The 20,257-nt window shown below is 33.6% G+C and overlaps 1 protein-coding gene across 10 annotated transcripts in view; it reads left to right on the top strand.

Annotated features, from left to right (window-relative positions):
• The window catches only part of HIPK3 (homeodomain interacting protein kinase 3), a 93,950-nt gene that overhangs the window by 66,236 nt on the left and 7,457 nt on the right, over window positions 1-20,257 (top strand). For 4 of the 10 annotated variants that reach the window (XM_031942346.1, XM_031942347.1, XM_031942349.1 and 1 more), the window contains exons 4-15: window positions 3,846-3,965; window positions 4,755-4,841; window positions 7,180-7,364; window positions 8,881-9,040; window positions 9,351-9,450; window positions 15,880-15,975; window positions 17,690-17,811; window positions 18,018-18,145; window positions 18,235-18,396; window positions 18,542-18,604; window positions 18,884-19,177; window positions 19,889-20,029. In XM_031942346.1, coding sequence (XP_031798206.1) covers window positions 3,846-3,965; window positions 4,755-4,841; window positions 7,180-7,364; window positions 8,881-9,040; window positions 9,351-9,450; window positions 15,880-15,975; window positions 17,690-17,811; window positions 18,018-18,145; window positions 18,235-18,396; window positions 18,542-18,604; window positions 18,884-19,177; window positions 19,889-20,029 — 1,658 coding nt within the window. The remainder of the gene's footprint in view (window positions 1-3,845; window positions 3,966-4,754; window positions 4,842-7,179; window positions 7,365-8,880; window positions 9,041-9,350; window positions 9,451-15,879; window positions 15,976-17,689; window positions 17,812-18,017; window positions 18,146-18,234; window positions 18,397-18,541; window positions 18,605-18,883; window positions 19,178-19,888; window positions 20,030-20,257) is intronic. The other 6 variants (XM_031942350.1, XM_031942351.1, XM_031942352.1 and 3 more) reach the window with 6 other exon arrangements.

Below are 20,257 nucleotides of genomic sequence, written 5' to 3' on the forward strand. Positions count from 1 at the left end.
GGTGAATTTATCCCATTTATACTCATAATTATTATTACTAACTTTATTTCCTTCCTTCTTATTTCCCCTTCTCTATTTCTCTTTCCTTCTCTCTCTCTCATTTTGCTTTTGACCACTTTCTTCCTCAATCTGACCTTCTGTCAGCTCCCCCTGTCCTTTTAATCTTCTCCTCTTCTATTTCCTTGTGGGGCAAGATAGATTTTTATACCAAACTGACTGTGTATGTTAGTCCATCTTTGAACCAACCCTGATGGGAGTGAGGTTCAAGTGTTGCTCACTCCTCCTTTTCCCTCCACTATAAAAGCTCCTCCTTTTTGTCTCCTGATTGGGCTCTCTTTCTCAAGTCTCTCATCACTCTAATCCATTCTACACACAGTTGTCAAAATGATTTTTTCCCAAATGCATCTTTAATCATGTGATTTCCATACTTAATCTACTCCAGTAGCTTTCTGTTGCCTCTAGCAACAGGAATAACAGGAATAAAATATAAGCTATTTCTTTTAGCTTTTAAATCTCATATGAAACCTGGCCCAATTGATCTTTCCAGCCTCATTTGATATTACTTCTTCTTCTGTACTCTCTGATCTAGTCAAAATGGCTTTCTCTTTGTTCCACATTCATGAAACTTCCATTTCCTTTCTCTTTGCCTTCACATTGACTATTTCACATGCTTTTTTTTTTTTTTTTTTTTTTTTTAAGACAGCCAATTGATGATTCTCTTATTTCTGTTTAGATCCAAGCAAAACAAGTCTAATCCTTTTTATGTGATAGCCTTTCAGATACTTGAAGCTACATCTATTGTGTGTCTTGCTAAAGTCTGTTCATTTCTAGGCTAAATACATCAAGTTCCTTTATTTGATGTATATATGGTATGATATTGAGAACCTTTGCCATTTTTATTCATCAATGTTTTATCAACGTTCTTTTTAAAAGATGATACCCCTTCTCAGCCTTACTTCCTGATATAGTCTGACATGGGCTGAAGCAGGACTATGGCATCTTTTTCCATGCATGCTAAAAAGCTTCTCTTAATATAGTCTTAAGATTGCATTTAATTTTTTTTATCTACCATATCATACTGTTGACTCATTGAGTTTGCTGTTCACTAACTCATCCTTTTCTGGATTTTTTTCTGAAAACCCCTATTATATATGACTATATTAGGTAATAGTCTATTATTCTAACCTGATGAGATATTTTTGGATCCTTAATGTTTTATCCAGCATATCAGCTAAGAGTACTTGAACTAGCTTTGTGGCTTATACAATTTGAATAAGCAAGAGCATGCCATCATCTTGCTTTTACTCAAGTAGAATTTTAATCTAATTGATTCTTTTTAACTTGAATATTTTTCACTGGACTTATACAACCAGTTTTAATTATAGTTTTCAAAGAAAATATAATCCAAAAAATTATTGCATAGATTCTTTTAAATTTTTAAAAAATAACAGCTTTTTATTTTTCAAAAGACATGCAAAGGTAGTTTTTAATACTCACTCTTGCAAAACCTCATGTTCCAAATTTTTCTCCCTTTTTCCCCCTCCTCTAGATAATAAGCAATCCAATATAGGTTAAACATGACTGCTAGATTCTTGAAGCTAGTGGAAAAAGTTTAAATAACAATGTAATGAAATTTGTTTCACTAATGAAATTCTCTTCAACTTTTGATTGGATCAGACAGGCAATCACACAGGTGGTGGTGTCTAAACTCAGTGCTTCTATTTATAGTACTTGGCTTTAAGATTACAAATAATATAAGAAAATCTTTCTTGCAATTTAAAAATAACTGATGAGCAACTGCTTCCAGGTGAAATGAGCAGAACCAAGAGAACAATTGGTGTAGAAGCAATGTTATTAAAAAAAAGACCTAAGAACTCTGATTAATGCATTGACCAACCTCTATTCCAAAGGGCTGCTGATGAAGAAGCATGACCCTCTCCTGACAAGTGATGGACTTATGATGCTCAATAAGACATGTTTTCAGATACTTCCTTTGTGGATTGCTTAGCTATGTATATTTGTCACAAGGACTTCCTTTTTCTTTTTTTCCTTTTTAATTTGGGGTGACTGGGTGTCAGACTTGAGCTAGGGAAGAGCAACTAAAAAAGAAGAAAAGAACTCATTGGAACTTAAAAAAACACAAAATAGTATAAAATGAGAACTGTAGGGATGCTGGAAAGAGTCCCAGGCAATATGAATGCTTTTAAGAGTTACTTGTAGAATTTATTTAAAAACAAAAACATGCTATAGGTAGTAGTAGGCATTACATGTTAATGAACAGTTCTGGTTTTCTTTTTGTATGTGGAAATACTTATTTTATTTGGCTTTAAGTACAGAATTTTAAAAATTTAAACAATAAAAGCAAGTAGTACTTTTCTTTAGAAACATACACTCAAGTAAATATTGGTATTTTGGCCCATTCAATTTCTAGTCAGTTTAAAATGTCCTAGACCAGGGCTTCTTAAACTTTTTCTACTTGCAATACCTTTTGGTTTATAGTTATATAAAATAGGTATACAAATGAAACATTTACTGAAAATAGGTCATAATTTTGTGACCCTCACATTAAGTTACAAACCCTCATATGGGGTTGTGACCCACAGTTTAAGAAGCTGAGGGCTAGACTGGTCTAAACTTGAATTGAAAAGAAAGTCAGGTCCTTTCCAATAATTTTTGCCTTGTCTTTGATCTTTTTAAACAAAAAAGTTTATATTTTTTTCAGTATTGGAAAACAATTCCTGATATTCAACTCAGTAAACATTGAAGTGTGTGTGACTTTTTGTCTAGGCCCAAATGTACAAAGGCAGAAAGGAAAATACTCTTTGACCCCAAGGTCCTTTTATTTCCCTAGGTGAACACACATCATGTAAATGTGTAAGAGAAGAAGGAAAGATAATAACTAAAGGATTCAGGAAAGGCTTTCTGTTTTGGTTATAAAGGAACTATTGATAATAGCTAACAGCAGGAAATAATTGGGCATTTAATCTGACCTTATATAGCAGGGAGGTTTTTTAGCTGTTTGGTATTTTAAGAGGGTAAATATAATTATGGTAAAGATCATTTCAGAGAATTGCATGATACAAAAAGAAATTAGCCAAAAAGTTGTGATGTCTTATCCAGTCTATCCCTATGACTACAGTGAATTCTCTTCAACAGAGTCATGTGTACAGTAAATGTATTTGTTTTCTCTTCTTCTGATAGTGAATTTCTAGAAATTGAGACTTAAAAGGTTCTTATAAATTGTTTGGCTCAATTTTCTCATTTTATAAATGAAAAAACTGAAACCTAGACAGCAGGTTGGTAGAACAAAGAAGACTAGATTCTCATCTAGTTCTCATGATCTCTAATCTTGTGCTTTTCTTACTATACTTGGGTTATTCAACAGTATTTATTCAATCCTTTGTTCATGGTAGTCACATAGTACTCTCAGTTTGCCTGATACTTCATTAAAGAGCCAAATTATAGTTGAATTGAGTTTCATACATTTGTTTTTTTCTGCCTTTAAATAGTAATTATTTTTCAAATCTGCATGATATTTAACCTCTCCATTTTTTTTCTTTCTTTTTGAGTATTTCACCTTTATAGTCACCGAAGTTTGGAGTCTTGTAGGTCATCTTTAGCTTTTCTTTCCTAACAGCACTTCTTCTGATCCTAATGCAATCCTTTCCAAGTCTTAACCAGTTTCCACACGTTTTTACTTCCACAGCAGCACTTGAACATTTGACAAGTTGTGCAGGGATTGTGATTTATTGGTAGAAGGGAGAATATACCCACACTGTTTACATCACAGGCTATGAAGCAAGATTCAAAATTGAACCAAAATTAAATTTTTGTTTGTTTTTCAGATTCGTTACATTTCACAGACTCAAGGTTTACCAGGAGAACAGTTATTAAATGTGGGGACAAAATCTACAAGATTCTTTTGTAGAGAAACGGATATTTCACATTCTAGTTGGAGATTAAAGGTAATGAATAAAAATCTTAAGAAAATTCTTTGTTTAAACAACTCTTTGCTCCTCCTGTACTTTTACTTTCTCTACTGCATCTGTGTTCCAAGTTAATGACTTCCCAGTTTAATCCAGCCTATTCTCTCTTATCTTCTTTTCCTTCTATCTCTCCTCACCCTTTCCCTTTTTCTAATTTAAGTCTTTCTTTAATTTGTAAAGGGTATTTTATAGTTGTGGTCATATATGTCCAGACTAAACATTGGTAAAATGACTCAAATATTTTATACCATTTTGAGTTAACTTGAATGGAAATTTTTTTTTTTTTTAAATTTTGGTTTTCTTTTCAGTCCTGACTTATCTTGCTATCCTCTTTCTTTTCTTTACCCACTAGGAATCTCTACTCTCTAATAACAAAGTCATTGATCCTTTCCCCCTTGATGCAGTTTTATAATTTTTTATTTGTAATTTCTTTTGATGATATGTTTTTCTATAAAATTATATGTTGGTGGGGGACAGAGACTGAATCTTCTGTATAACGCATGTAACTTTGTTCTTCTGAAATCAGTTAGTGTTTCATAACTGACTAAGAATTACTCATTCTTAATATTAATTCTTAACTAATTTTTAATTCTGTAGCATCTGAAAGTTTTCTCCACATTCATTCTACCTTTAATCTTCATGTTATACTTTATTGCTAATTACTACATGTTAATTTAAATTTCTACATGTTTAAGTATACTTAAAATATTTTAATGTATATGCTTTAAGAAAACGAAATAAAACTGTTATTTTTATTTATTGAATAAGACTCTTGAAGAGCATGAGGCAGAAACAGGAATGAAGTCTAAAGAAGCCAGAAAGTATATTTTCAACACTTTGGATGACATAGTGCATGTGAGTACAATAATATCTATTAGTTTTATGTATTTAAAATGATGATTTTGCATGCCCACTATAGGAAAATTCATTAATCATTCTTTTATTTTGAATTTGAATTCCTTGGTAGCTTTGAAAAATTGACCATCCTAATTGATCAAAATCTCATTGGGTTTGCTCACCTTCAAAAATTAAGTTGCATCTTTGCTTGTCAAATTTAAAAGTCAGATATTCTTTCAGTAAAAGTTACTTTCCATCATTCTTACTCTACATTGCTGTATGGAAAAAAAATACTAATTTAGCTCTTCATTTTTTGTTATCTGTTGTTCTTTCTGGGTCTGAATCAGGCCAGTCCTCTGATAGTTTAGATTCAATATTGGAACAAAATGAGACATTGATAGTTCATTCAAGAGTTAACAAAGTGAGATTTACTTAGTCATAGTAGGAGAAGGATGTTCAACGAGGAGAGAGGTATTGAGAACTCCTTGAGTTGATTTAGCTGAACAAAGTTATTGTCATAATCCTCAAGCCAAGCATCTGAGAGCCCTTCAGGCAGCTTTGTATTCAGGAAATGAGGACATGATAAGAAAGGATCTGCCTGAACCCTTGGTCTCTTGAATTACCCAATCCTTGAGAAAAGTCTCAATACTTTTTTTTAAAATCCCTTTTATTTTTCTTCTTTGCATGTGAGACAATTGGATTCTTTCATAATTTACCAAAACTTATAAATGAAACAAAGTTGATTCTGTCCATAGAGTTGATATTTCTGATTATTTACACAATTTTTTTATTGTTTAGAATTATTTGGCTGGATCATTTAGATTCTATATTCACTTCTAAACATTATTTAATTATGTTCCCTATGACTCAAAAAGCTTTTGGTAATTTGTATTATGCTTTTTATTTCTTTTTCTCCTTTTTTTTTTAATAGCTTTTTATTGACAAAGCATATGCATGGGTAATTTTTCAACATTGACCCTTGCAAAAACTTCTGTTCCAACTGTTCTCCTCTTTCCCTTTCCCCTCTCCCCTAGATGACAGGTAGTCCCATACATGTTAAATATGTTAAAGTATATGTTAAATACAATATATGTATACATATTTATACAGTTATCTTGCTACACAAGAAAAATCGAATTTAGAAAGAAGGTAAAAAATAACCTGGGAAGAAAAACAAAAATACAAGCAAACAATAACAGATAGAGTGTAAATGCTATGTTGTGGTCCACACTCATTTCCCAGTGTTCTTTCACTGGGTGTAGCTGGTACTATTCATTACTGGTCAATTGGAACTGATTTGGATCCTCTCATTTTTGAAGATAGCCACATTCCATTAGAATTGATGATAATATAGTATTGTTGTTGAAGTGTATAATGATCTCCTGATTCTGCTCATTTCACTTAGCATCAGTTCATGCAAGTCTCTCCAGACCTTTCTGAAATCATCATGCTGGTCATTTCTTATGGAATAATAATATTCCATAAAGTTCATAAACCACAATTTACTCAGCCATTTTCCAATTGATGGACATCCATTCAATTTCCAGTTTCTGGCCACTACAAAGAGAGCTGCCACAAACATTTTGGCATATGTGGGTCCTTTTCCCTTTTTTAATATCTCTTTGGGATATAAGTCCAGTAGTAACACTGCTGCATCAAAGGGGATGCACAATTTGATAACTTTTTGATTATAGTTCCAAATTGCTCTCCAGAATGGTTGGATCCATTCACATTTCCATCAACAATGTATCAGTGTCCCAGTTTTCCCACATCCCCTCCAACATTAGTCATTATCTTTTCCTGTCATCTTTGCCAATCTGACAGGTGTGTAGTGGTGTCTCAGAGTTGTCTTAATTTGCATTTCTCTGATCAATAATGATTTGGAACACCTTTTCATGTGAGTAGAAATAATTTCAATTTCATCATTTGAAAATTGTCTATTATGTTATTTGACCATTTATCAATTGGAGAATGACTTGATTTCTTATAAATTAGAGTCAGTTCTCTATATATTTAAGTCTCAATACTTTTAAAGGAAAAACTAGCTTGACTTGCCTAGGGGTGGAGGGTGAGAAGCAGGGGGGATGTGGAGAGGGATACTCTGAAGCATCTGCCAAATATCCTTTGTGATGCTGGAATAGCCTCCTACTATGCCTCTTAATCTCAAACTGCCATTTTGCCTTGTGTTCTGTGCCATTTTTAACCTTCACAATATTTGTGGGTTCCTTTTTTTCCTCTCTGGTGCAGAATATACCTATATTTTAATTGTAAAAATGTTCAATATATGACTTTCTTCAATTTTTTTATACTGTAAATATATTTTCTCTCTTTTTAATTTGGAATTCTGGTTTTGCAGGTGAACACAGTGATGGATTTAGAAGGAATTGATCTTTTGGCAGAGAAAGCTGATAGAAGAGAATTTGTTAGTCTGTTGAAGAAAATGTTGCTGATTGATGCTGATTTGAGAATCACTCCAATTGAAACTTTGAACCATCCTTTTGTTAACATGAAACATCTTCTAGATTTTCCTCACAGTAACCAGTATGTTCTATGCAATATATTTTTCATAGTTTTCTAGAAAAAAACACAATGGTATTTTCCTAGAAAATGATGGCATCCATCTATTTTAAACTTCAAATTTGTTGAATAATATCTCTAAATCTCATATGTAAGGACTTATAGTGAATAGAGCTCAGAGTTTTGTGACCTAAAAAACATCTGGTTTTTGATTCTGGCTCTTGTCACTAATTTAGTTGTGTGATATTTGGTGTATCACTTATTTCATGTTCCTCAATTGTTCATTAAAAGGATAGGGCTAGGTTAGAGGTCAGCAATTTTGTATTTAAAAATTTAAAAACCATTCTTGGTACTCAGATTGTGCAAAACAGATGGTAGTCTAGATTTGGTTCTTGGGCAGGGATTAGATGATGGCTAAGGTTCCTTCTAGTTCTATGATCCTATCATTTGCCTGAGATCATACATATAATTAGAGTTTTAATTACATGTTTTCATATATACATATGTTTTCATTTGTATCACATAACAAGAATGACAATTGTGTGACCAGGCATGCTGTTGATGGTTTTAACTATGGTCTTTTCTGGTGGTCAGTGACCAGTTAGTGTCAAGTTCTCCTGGTCTCTTTCCTTTCGCCCTATCTTGGCCTTCCCTAATGAGGGAGCTGGAAGCATAGGAAGTTTTGAGATATACAGAAAATAAGAACAATTATTCTTATAATAATTATTATAAGAGTGCATTGTGGAATAAGAGTGTGTGGAATAAGAGTGCATTGAAAATACTATGATCATAACGCTCAGTCTGCTATTAAAAAAAAAAAAAAAAAAAGGAATGGGAAATGGACCAAGGACAGGCAGCCCAGATGAAAAACCTCAATGTCATGTAGTCTTTTGCATTTTTGAGCTTTGGGGTGGCTGGGGAGGGGGAGGGTTCATTTCAGGTTAGTGATTTCATTGATGCAGATATTTCCTTATGAGGAAATTATCCTCTACAAATGGGTATCTTCAGTTTAGTTTTGCTTTGAAGCACTGAGAGTGTAAACGATTTGCCAGGATTATGCCAACCTATATGTTTCAGAATGGGCCTGGAAGCTAAGTTTTCCTGAGTCTTAAGTTCTGATTCTATCCTCTACCAGATTTTGCCTTTCTTTATTGAAAAGCCTTAATAATATTAAGATACCCACAAGCATCAGACAGTTGTCTCAAACAGATGTCTAGAAATTAGAAGCAATTCTTTTACTAGGGAAACTGAATATTGGATGCAAAATACTTGTTAGTACCATTTTTTTTTTTTAATCTTCAAAAGGATTACAGTAATTGCTTTTACTGGCTTTTAAAATCTATTGTATTTTCTAATGAATGTTTTTTGCTTTTGTTTTGGAAATTAACAATTTTCCTTGTACATTCTTCTCAGGCCTCATGTTGTTGCATGTGAACTTGCTAATTTTTTCCCTTATGTTTTGAGAACTTATGTATTATTGTTTGTTTATTTTTAAATACTATGTACCAATTGTACTAATAGTTACTTTTGTATTTTGCAGTGTAAAATCTTGTTTTCATATTATGGATGTTTGCAAATCTCACTCAAACTCATATGACACAAATAATCGCAATAAAACTTCACTTATGAGACCAGTTGCCTCAGGCAATGCTGCTAATCTGACTGCAAATTTCACCAAAATAGGCACATTAAGAAGTCAGGTAAGAGTGAGTATTAAGAATTTGTATTTTTGTGTTCTTTTTAAAGTTATTAAAATTTAAATTTAGGAATATAAAGAAATTTCATACCTTTTATTCTTTCATATCTTAGTGCATTTTCCACTGTTTCTCCTCCCAATTTTTTTCCTAGTTTATTTGGAATTTAACCTCTATTATGCTCACTATACTGGGCACATTTGATCTTCCATAGAAATTGCTGTATTTGGGAAATAGTATGATTTTTGAAAAATTACATGTTTATGATTATAGGAACATTGATATGAATAAAGCCATTTCACTCTGAATATTTCAGGCATTAAGCACATCTACCCATTCAGTTATGCACCATGGAGTGCCTGTGCAGACCGGGACTGCCCAGCAGACATTGATTATCTGTCCCCCAGCAATTCAAGGTATTATTCCCTTAAATTGTATTTCTGATTTTGGCATATACCTATATTTCATTATTTCTACGTGTAGTTTCTCTATGAATTTTGTTTTATGTTTTTAATAGCTTCTGGGATCTAGTGCTCACTTATTTCACCCAGAAGCTATATTTATAGTTGCCATTAATCAGAATGGCACATCTCTTCACTCTGCTCTGTATAATACAAGTAGTGTACCTCTATAGAAATTAGTGGTCTGGAAGAGCTTGCAAGTAATGTGACAGAGTTATGTGCTACTTAATAACCATGTATATTCTGAGAATTAGGGCTTTAGTTTTTCAATTTTGTATGTGATATCATTCATTGATACTAGCCAGCAGAAGCCTACCTCATGCCTACCTTCTTATAGTGTAGAGGTTATCAAAGGTCCAGAAATTGACTGTTTTTATTTTCCAAGGACTTTGGACTGTCCAATTTTATAGAAGATTATTTCCAAGTCGATTGTAAGATAATCAGTTTTCATCCAGAGCAACTACCTATTAATTTTTAAGGAGCCTTAACTTTTGCATTAAGTGTCTACACTTATGAAGTTGCTCTTTATTGTTTTGATGGGTAACCTGTGCTCTGGAATTTTAGTGAAAAGGTTTAGCCATGTAATTACTTAATAATGGAAAAAAATAATTTGACAGATTTTTAAAAAATGGAATGATTTTTTTCCCTTTGGTTCTTCTGTACATTTACATGAATCTAGTTGATTGGCTTTTCATATTTAAAGGCAAAGAAGAAGTAATTTTAATTGAATATTATTTCTCTAACTGGTACTACTTCTATACATATTAATGTGTGATGAATTACATAATTTGAGACTACAAGCATTTCAGTGTAAGGATTTGAATAGATTTGTCTGATGCTCGGAACTTTCTAGGTTACTTTATTTTAACTGATTTTATTCAGAAAAACAGTTCTAAAATGTTCAGCTTAAAGTGTCCTAGTACTTGAGAAATGTGAAATTGGCAAAAGTTAGAGACATCTCCACTCTATATGTTCATATGAACTATTTGTGTAGAGGAGAATTCTATGAAGCCTTTGAGCTTGTATTGATCTGATCAGCCACAGTCAGATGTACTGCACCTTTCCTCTAACAGTGTTGTTGATCTCTTCAAGAATGAAGAACAATAACCACCCAACCAATCCTAGTGCTTGTATAAATCAGTTTCTTTGGTTTTTCAGCTTTAACTATATTAAATAGAAGTATATGTTCAAAGGTCTATTAAAGGCACCTTTCCACTAGTAAAATTACAGAACATAATTAGACATAAATGTATTTCCATGTAACTCTGAAGAAGTATACTAAATTTTCATGTGCTGCACTGCAATTTGTAAAATGTTTTATGATGTTATCTTAAGCTATGAAATGTCTGCCTAAAATTTCAACTTAAAACATTAGTTTTGTGATCCATATACTCTTGAATTTATCACAGGTGGCAAAAAGATTATTTATGGCAATGTGTGGTATGAGACATAATCTAAAATTTGATTTTTCTTCGTCATTTCCAGCTGAGCATAAGAGTTGAACTATAATTTCTCAACATCAAGTAGTTAAGCTTATTGGATGTCTGGATAAATACTGACTTTATAAAGAAAAACTTATTCTTCATTAGTTAAACTTGGAAGTTTTGAGTCTTCCTTTTAAGTTATTACTCTAAGCAAATGCAGTTGAGCTTCCAGGAAAAACCTGATATATTTTCATGCTTTCGACATAAATTTTATCTCGAAGTTTAAAGTTTTTTCATTTTTTCTATTTATGTATTATTAGGGGTTAGGCTATATAGTGTGGTACAATGTTTGTGATTCCAGAGCTTTGGGGAGTCTTGAAGAAGTACCTTAAAATGCTGTTGGGAACCTCTAACTCATTGACACAAGATTTACTTCTCTTTTGATGGTCTTTTGGGATGATCATTTCTTAGACTTAATGTTGTGTCTTCTAGTCCCTTGGAATATAATAGAATTCTGAGTGGGTTATAGATTACCTCCCAACCCCAAAGCTATTGGATCTCTTTAAATTGTTCGGACAACTTATGACAGCAGAAAACTTGAAGACTATATATATATAGGGGAATCCAGGAGAAGTTTCTACTGTTCTTAGGTTCTACTTTTTTGATAGTATTCTTACAGATTATTTTATTATATTTTAGAATAATATATGGAGTGCCTTATAATTATTTAGTATATAGTTTTGTGTAGAGAAAAAAATCATTGAACCAAGAATCAGGAGTCTTAGATTTTGGTCTTAATTTTCCTCCAGAATTCCTTTCTAAAATTAGCAAGTTAGACTGACTTGATAATTTCAAAGATCCTTAATTATAGAGAAAGGCATAGGGATGGGAAATTTGATTTCATTGATATGGAAATCAGAATTCCAGGTGAGAGAACTTCTAGAATGTCTCTTCATCTGCACCTTGTAGTGTTAGAGAATTAAATAGCTCACTGAGAAGCGAAGTGATTTATTCGGGGTCAGTCATAATAGCCATTATGTATCCAAAGTGGGACTTCAAGATGGATCTTTTTTTGGCTCTGTGTTTAGCTTACTATCCCTATGAGTCCTGCTGCCAATTGACTATGAAACACTTGTATAAAATCTGTCTTAAAACATCTTTGAATGGTGTGACCCATAGCATATGTTGATTATTTTCAAAAGGCACAAAACTCATTAACATACATGGTTTGTATGAAAAAGCATTTTCCATTTTTTATTATTTTCAAGCAAGAAATAGGTTAATTTTTTGTTGCGAAGGTGTTTTATTATAATATTACAGTTTCTTTGTCCTTGGTATTTTATGTTTTTAGTATATGCTTTTAATAATTAAGATATTAATTAAATCAGAGCAGAAAATCATTTGCATCTTTTCCCTTAAAAACTTGAGAAATTTAGAGAGAATACTATCTTATTTTAATTCAAGATATTATGTGTAATTGAACTTTTTTGGAATGTGTCTGGCAAAGTACTCTTTAAATTTTAGGGTGGTTTGTAAGTGATTAAAATGTAGGTCATTGTTGCTTAATGTGGGTGGCAGAGGAAGGGGAAGGGATTTTATTAGATATTAATGAGAATTGTTCATAGATTCAGTGGTGCACAGCTACTCTTTCCAATTAGAATGGATGACAAAACTTAATCCCTGGGTTTACTTTAAAGGACAGACAGAGGTTGTAGGGGGAAAAGGCTTGTAAGGACATCTGGATGAATAAATAGGCTCTTTCCCAACATGAGGGCTTCTACGTTTTAGGGCTAGATAATAATAGCCAGCATTATTATCTAGAACTTTATAATAAACGTATAGTTTTGCTAACTTTAAAGTGCTATGCAAATTTTAAAAAAAAAATTATAACTTTTTATTGACAGTATGCAAATGTTAAATGTGATTATCATTAGATAGAAATGGCTATCTCCTTTTGGGGTAAATGGTGAAAACATTTGAAGTTGACCACTGAAAAAAAGTAGAAATAGTTGGATTATAGTTACACTCCTTCAACAGCCTTTATTAGCTGCTAGCCTCTGCTAAGTGCTAAGGATGCAAAAAAAGGCAAAAAAAAAAAAAAGTCCCTTCTGAATATGTCTTGTTGAGGACCACACCTAAGGTGAAACCCAGAAAGCTTGCAAAGGGTTAAAGAGAACTGTACCATTAAGGGGCTAGTTGGTTCTCCGAAAGCCCCCACAACTGTGAATCACAACACACTTGAAGGAAATGCAAATCAGCCTTTACTGACACTGATGTTGCTTGTGAATTGGGAATGAAATAAATTGGAAATTAAATAAATTGGAGGCAAGAGGGAAGAGGAGGGAGGCCAGAGAATGCACCTGCTTCTCAGTCTCCTTGTATCATTATCATCCTCTCACAGGAAGGGATCTATTCTCTTGGTCAGAATTAGATCCCCAACAGCCACTAACAGGTGGCTGCTATAACAGTGTCCTTTGGACAATTTTTTGAACTTTTTTTCCCCATCGAATCTGAATTATTCTTTTACTCTATAGCACAGTTAGGGCAATTCATTTCACCAAATATTTAACACATATATACAATGTGCTAGACACTCAGAAACAAAGTAGCTCTGAACATTAGAGCTACTGTTTTTCTAGGAAGAAGTAGCGGAATGCAGATACTAAATATAGAGTGATTTTTGAGACTGGGGGAGTTGTAGTAATGAAGAGAACCAGGAAAGGTGCCTCTAAGGTAGGAGTTCAAATGAGAAATCTGGGTAAAGATGTAGAGGGAGGTGAGAGATAGTGTCAGGTCCAGAGAGCAGTAAGTAGGCCAGTTTAACTCTAACTTGAAGATTAAGGGGAAACAGCCAAGATAAGTCTGCAAAGACTGACTAGAATCAGGTACTAAAGTGTGTTAAGTGACAAGTAGACAACCATGTGTTTGTTGCATCTTAGAGACCATAAGGAGTCCAAGCAGAGCTGACAAGGCGAGGCCTAAGTTTTCAGAATAGCAGTTTAGTTTCTGAAATGGAGGATGGAGTGGAAAAGGAAAGGGGCAACACGTATCTAATGTTATCGAATGGAAAGAGCATTGACTCTGATGCCAGAAGACCAGAGTTCAGCTAAAACCTCTGACAATACCTGGTTGGCTCTGGGCAGGACATGCAACCTCTCTTCCTTAGTTTTCTTATCCATTAAAAGGACAGGGTTGGATTTAGTGGTTTCTGAGATTGTTTCTAGCTACATATATAGAGTATTGTGGCCTTAATCAACTCACTTAACCTCCCCTTGGCCTTGTTTGTATCATCTTAAAACTATCAGCTATGTGAAAAGAAATTCTAAATCTCATGATTAAATAAATGAAAATTAAAGCAAGTCTTAATGTACCTCATATCCATTGGTTGCTGAAGTTGACAAAAAAGGAAAATGACAGATAATGAATGATGAAGCAATGGAAAATGGACTTAATGATGCACTGTTGGAAGGTGTATGAATTTTCCAACTGTACTGGAAAGCAGTATGGAATAATGATCAGAGTTCCTCAAGTATGCATACCTTTTGGCCCAGTAATAGTGTTATTAGACCTATAAACCAAAGAAATCAAAGAAAGAGGAAAAAGAGCCATATGTACTACCCTTCCCTCAAAAAAGCTGCCTCTTATTGTACTGGCAAAGAAATGGAAACTAAAGCAGGGAGAGTGGTGCCCATCTGATTTGAGAAATGGCTGAAATAATCATGATGTATGAATGGTGTGGGAAAAAAATAGTGAAAAAACCTGAGAAGACCTGTATCAATTAATATGGAGTAAAATGAACAAAACCAGGAAAACAGTTTATGCAGTGACAACCTAAACATCGTAACGACAACTTGGAAAGACTTGAGAACCTTATCGTTGCAGTGACTAATACTGATCCTAGAAGTTTGCATCTAGTTGCCTTTTAATAACGGAGCTTAAGGTTTCTTACAGGAGAATGAGACTGAGATTTTTGACAAAATCAAATTTGGGAATTTTTTTTTTTTTTATCAACTCTGCATATGTGTTATGAAAGACTTTTTTCTTTAAAAGGGATAAGGTGGAAAGGAGGGAAAAAATTGCAAATGAAAAAAAATAAGTTAAGGAACTAAAAGGAGCTTATTGGCCTAGAAAGATTCTGAGGTTCTTTCCAATTCACGATCTATGAGTAGATCTTAGTAGGAAGTTCATTTACAAGTCTGGCAGTACCATACACTAGAGATGTGATGGGCTTCAAATGTCAAGGGGAAGGTGGCTGGGGGGGGGAGGGATGGGAGGAGGAGAGAGAGACACCTTCAAGAGATGTTATAGAAGTAGAATTGAGAAGACATGACAACTGACAAGACATGGGGTAAGTGAAATGTTAGGGATAACTCCAAGGTTAAGAATTTAGATTACTAGAAGACTGGGAGTCCCTCAGCAGAAATAGGGAAGTGTGGAAATTGGTTAGGTTTTGATGAATAGATAATGAGATATTTAATTAATGACACAGTTGAGTATTTAGTATTGAATATTGTTAGATATCAGACTGAAGAATATGTTACTGCTTAATGACAAGTAACTTTTAGCATCTTTCTTAACAGTCTACCTGAATTCAGAGCATGTTCCTTATACAAATGTTTGTGGTTGTTTGTGAAAAATAACTTATTATGAATCATTATTTGTGAGATATTTAAATGCATTATAGCAGATCTCTTTTCTTAATACCATAGCACTGATTATGCTTTCTAAGTATTTATTAAGGAAAATCTAATTAACCAGTAGAAAGGATTTATAGTAAATTGAATTCTTGCCCATTATTAGAAAGTCAGACTTTATAGTGACCTTGATAGAAGAAGACTTTTGTGGGTAATAAATTTTGGAAAGAAGTTTAGGATTTGGTGATTTTGATATGGTGGGTTTGAGAATAATTGGCTCTGCCCTATTACTCTTATCAAAGTGAATTCTGCTTTTTTCTCTGAAGAGATTATTCATTGCTGCAATGTACCTACTGTGCCTGGGTGTGCTTATATTCCATTTCTTGGAGAATTTGCTGATCAAGACATGCTTTTTGGAAGGGGTAAGAAGATCAGTAAAAATCTATAGATTTTTTTTTGAAATAATTCACACCTACTTATGAGATACTTACAGAGTCCTTAGTAGTTGTACAGAGGCAAAATATTCTCAAGCCATAGTTCAGAGGACTGGGAAGAAAATACACAAGGGAACACATAATGTTAATGTGCTTTGTGGATCACCATTTGTGATTTCTTTGTGCAATAATATTATCAAGATTACACTTTAACAGAAAAGGGGAAAAAAAAAAACATTTTGGCTATCTAGACTGTCCAGAAAATCACATGATAAGTTGCTTCCAGGAATTGGTTGTATTTGAAATGTGCTTGTTCCTAGTCCATATGGAAAGTAACTTATGTAGTGGACTGGAGGTCTAGAGAAGTGTTTATTCTCTTGTGCAATCTTTGGAAATGTAACTAAAGGTCTCTTATAACTGTAAATTGGAGATTGTGTTACTTGTTTGTCACATAGAGTTGTTTTGATGTTTAATATTTACAAAATGATTTGCTGTGTTTAAAATATTAACAATAATTATTGTTTGGTGTATTAATTTTAGTGTCTTTATTTAGATCTTTGATTCTTGTTGGTTGTCATGCATGTACCTGTTTACTAGAGAAATTTGTTTTTATTTCTTAAGAGAAAATTCCTTCTCATTACTGATATGTGATCTGTTGATTTCTTAGATACTTTTTGCTTTAAACTAGCTTTACTTTGTAGTCTAGCGTACTAGTAACCAAGCCACCTCATTTTCATTTGATTAGAGAAGAGGTGACACTTTTCATCATTGACCTTTCAGTGTTTCCTCTTTTCTTAGTAGATTAGAACATATTGGCTACAAACCCAATTTTATGTGAAAAGCAGTAGAAAAAGTCATTTCTTGTTTTCTTGTAATTTTTCAAATGTCTTAAAGGGAACTTTTGTTAGAGATCTTTTTCAGGAGGAAGAAGAAAATAAGGGAGGCATATAATCAGATAGGATCTTTTGAGTATTCTGGTAAATCATATTTCTCACTTTACTCAAATGCTTTTCTGTTCACCTGACATTAAATTAAAAAACAAATCAGAATTCTACATAAGACAATTACCAAGAAGATCCCGATGTCACAATTTTAAAGATAGAATAGTAAGAACAACTAAATAAATGATTTTTTTTTTTTAAAGGGCATTTGGTGTTGGTTTATTGAGGCAATTAGAAAAATCTTCCACTCACATGATTGTCAGAACAATGGGAAAAGTAAAATTAAGCTGTAATGCTTCAGTATTTCAGTAATTCCTCTGCTAGTGGAAATCATAACCATTATTCTCATCCTTTTTGATTTTTGCCCATATTTTCCCCAGTTGAACCAGAGAATATCTACCCTTCTTAAGACTCTTTTATTGGGGGGGAAGAAGGAGAAAGGCAGCAATCTTAATAGCTAACTTTTAGTGGAAATGATAAACTTTTGAGCATTGAAAATGAAATTCTTTTTTTCTAATATATATTTTTAAATACAGAGATAGTTTGAAACAGAAATTGGTAATCATGTGCTTGAATAAGTGGACACCTCTTTTCTAACAAATTGCGTTTGTGTATGGTATGAAAAGCTTGTGTGCAGAGAACTTACTATGATGGTTATTAATGCCATCCAATTGAATTTATTTGGTATTTTTAAAATGCTTTCACTTTTCTTCATGAATTCTTATGAGCATAAATTCTTATGAAAACTTTCTCTTTCACAGGTATTTCTGCAAACCCTACTAAAGCTGGCAGTTATTCAGTAAGGGTAGATAATGCAGTTCCACTGGTGACTCAGGCCCCAGCCATTCAGCCAATACAGATTCGGCCTGGTGTACTTTCTCAGGTTGGTCAATTTTGCATTTTAAATGTATTTGCTTTTCCTTTCCTACTAACCCTATAATTGTGAAAACTGTGGAAACTAGTGTTTATGGTGATTGAATATTTCTGTAAATGATTGGATTTTGACATTTGTATGTTATTAGTTTTTTCTTAAGGTTTTAAGTTTCTGTAAAGGATTATTTATTGCTTCATGAATGGTTATTTATTCAGCAGACTTGGTCTAATCGAACTCAGCAGATCCTGGTACCCCCCTGGCAACAAGTAACACCTGTAGGCCCTTCTACTGTGGCACTGACTTCTGAAACTGTGGCAGGTCCACAAAGACTTGGAGACTGGGGGTAAGTTAAAAGGGATAGATTTTTGCAAAACTTTCAAAATTGATTTTTTTTTTCAGAAATTATTTAATATTTCTAAAATTTTTCCCTAGGAAAATGATTTCACACAGCAATCATTATAATTCAGTGATCCCTCAACCTCTTTTAGCCAATCAGATAACTCTTTCGGCCCCACAGCCAATCAGTGTGGGCATCGCACATGTTGTCTGGCCTCAGCCTGCTTCAACAAAGAAAAATAAACTCTGTCAGAACAGGTTGGTATTTAGTACTGGTGGGTTGGTGGTTAATCGTTTTGGGAATAAATTTTGCATGTGCACAAAGGGCCACTTGTCTTGTATTAGAAATAATCTTGTTTGTTTAAAAACAAACACTAAGCCAGCTCCCTTCTTAATTTCTCAGAGGTATTTTGGTAAAACTAATGGAATGGGAGCCAGGAAGAGAGGAAATAAATGCTTTCACTTGGTAAGATTGTTTTTATTGCATTTTTGATCTGTTATTTGCCTATGACATTAGTAACTTAGAGCATCTACAAATATATCTACAAAAATGGCCTTTTGATTTGAGCATGAGTATATTTTATCTTGCTGTTTGTAGCTAATGATTATGTTTTATATTTGTGTGAAGACTTCAACTCTGTATGTGAATGTTTACATATGCATGATTCTGTATTTTGTTTATTATCTTTAAAATGTTTCTTAAATGAGTCTCTATAGAAAAGAATAACAATTCATTTTTTTACAGGAGTAATTCTTTGCAGAATACCAATATCCCCAATTCAGCATTTAGTTCTCCAAAGATAATAAATATGAAAGCAGTTGAGCGAGTAAGTTGCACAGAAACACAGGACAATCATAATTCAGAAGAAGAAAGAAATTGTTGCAAAGCGTCAGTCAGGGAGGAACCTGATTCATCAACTTCAGACAAGCAGCGGGAAGCTATCCTCATTACAGATACCCCAAGTCCTGTAGTGAGTGTGATCACTATTAGTAGTGACACTGATGAGGAAGACACAGCACAAAGTCATTCGGTTAGAAAGTAAGTGTTCCAAAAGAATATTATTTTTATTGTTCTGTAGGATATTTCTTAAATAGAATGGTGCCCCCTAGTGTAGGGGGGTAAGTTAATTATTTTGTTTCAATGTCAGTCCTTCTCTGACAGGATCTTTGGGTTAGATACAGATAGATATATCACTTCTGAGACTCTGATTCTGCTCCTTCTCTCTAGATTCGGATTTCATTATTTTAGAACTAATGAAAAAACTTAATTGTAAAGTTAGTCTTTTCTCTTGAAATTCTTTGCTTTATTAAAGATTTAAGTGTCTGTGATTTTGTTGATGAGGGAACTCCTAATGAGGAAACTACTTCTATCAATGCCTCACAGTACCTTTGCTGCAATTTATAGTTAAGGAGTTTTCCGAGGAATCTGATGATAATTGATTTGATCAGAGTCACACAGCCAACATGTGTTACCAGCAGGACTTGAACCCAAGTCTTCATGATTGAGGCTAGTTCTCTGTTCACTCTTCCATAATGCCTCTTTGCTGTTAAATGTTAAAAATTCTTCATATGGAAGGACTGGGGTCTTCAAAAGTGGAAAGATAGTCGAAAGCTTTAAGAGGAAGAATGTAGCATTTCAGGATTCTTCAAAGATCACTGTGCTTGAGTAGCTGCCTGTGTTTCCAGCTGTGTAATTTTAATAAATAGCCTTTACTTTTAGTCTTCTTGACCTATGTTCTTTCTGTTTCAGCTGTAAAGGTAGTCTAGATTGTGAAGCTTGTCAGAGCACTTTGAATATTGATCGCATGTGTTCATTAAGCAGCCCTGATAGCACCTTAAGCACCAGTTCCTCTGAACAGTCCAGCCCATCTCCTGGCAAGAGACCGAACAGGTAAAGGAAACTTAGCAGAAGGACCATTCCTTGGTCGTGCCCCTTAAAAATAAATTTTAGTAAATCTTGAGACTTGGGAAGTGCAAGGGATGCTGGTTGTTGGAATGGGCCCTAATGGTGAATCGTGAATAGGAGGGAATTCTGCAGCAAGTTGGCTTTCTATTATTGTACTGACAACTTCTTTCCAGTAAAGTTGTAGCACTTTCCCTAGCTTTCACTTTAAAACTA

Source organism: Sarcophilus harrisii, chromosome 6, assembly GCF_902635505.1.
Source record: "Sarcophilus harrisii chromosome 6, mSarHar1.11, whole genome shotgun sequence".
Taxonomy (NCBI): domain Eukaryota; kingdom Metazoa; phylum Chordata; class Mammalia; order Dasyuromorphia; family Dasyuridae; genus Sarcophilus; species Sarcophilus harrisii.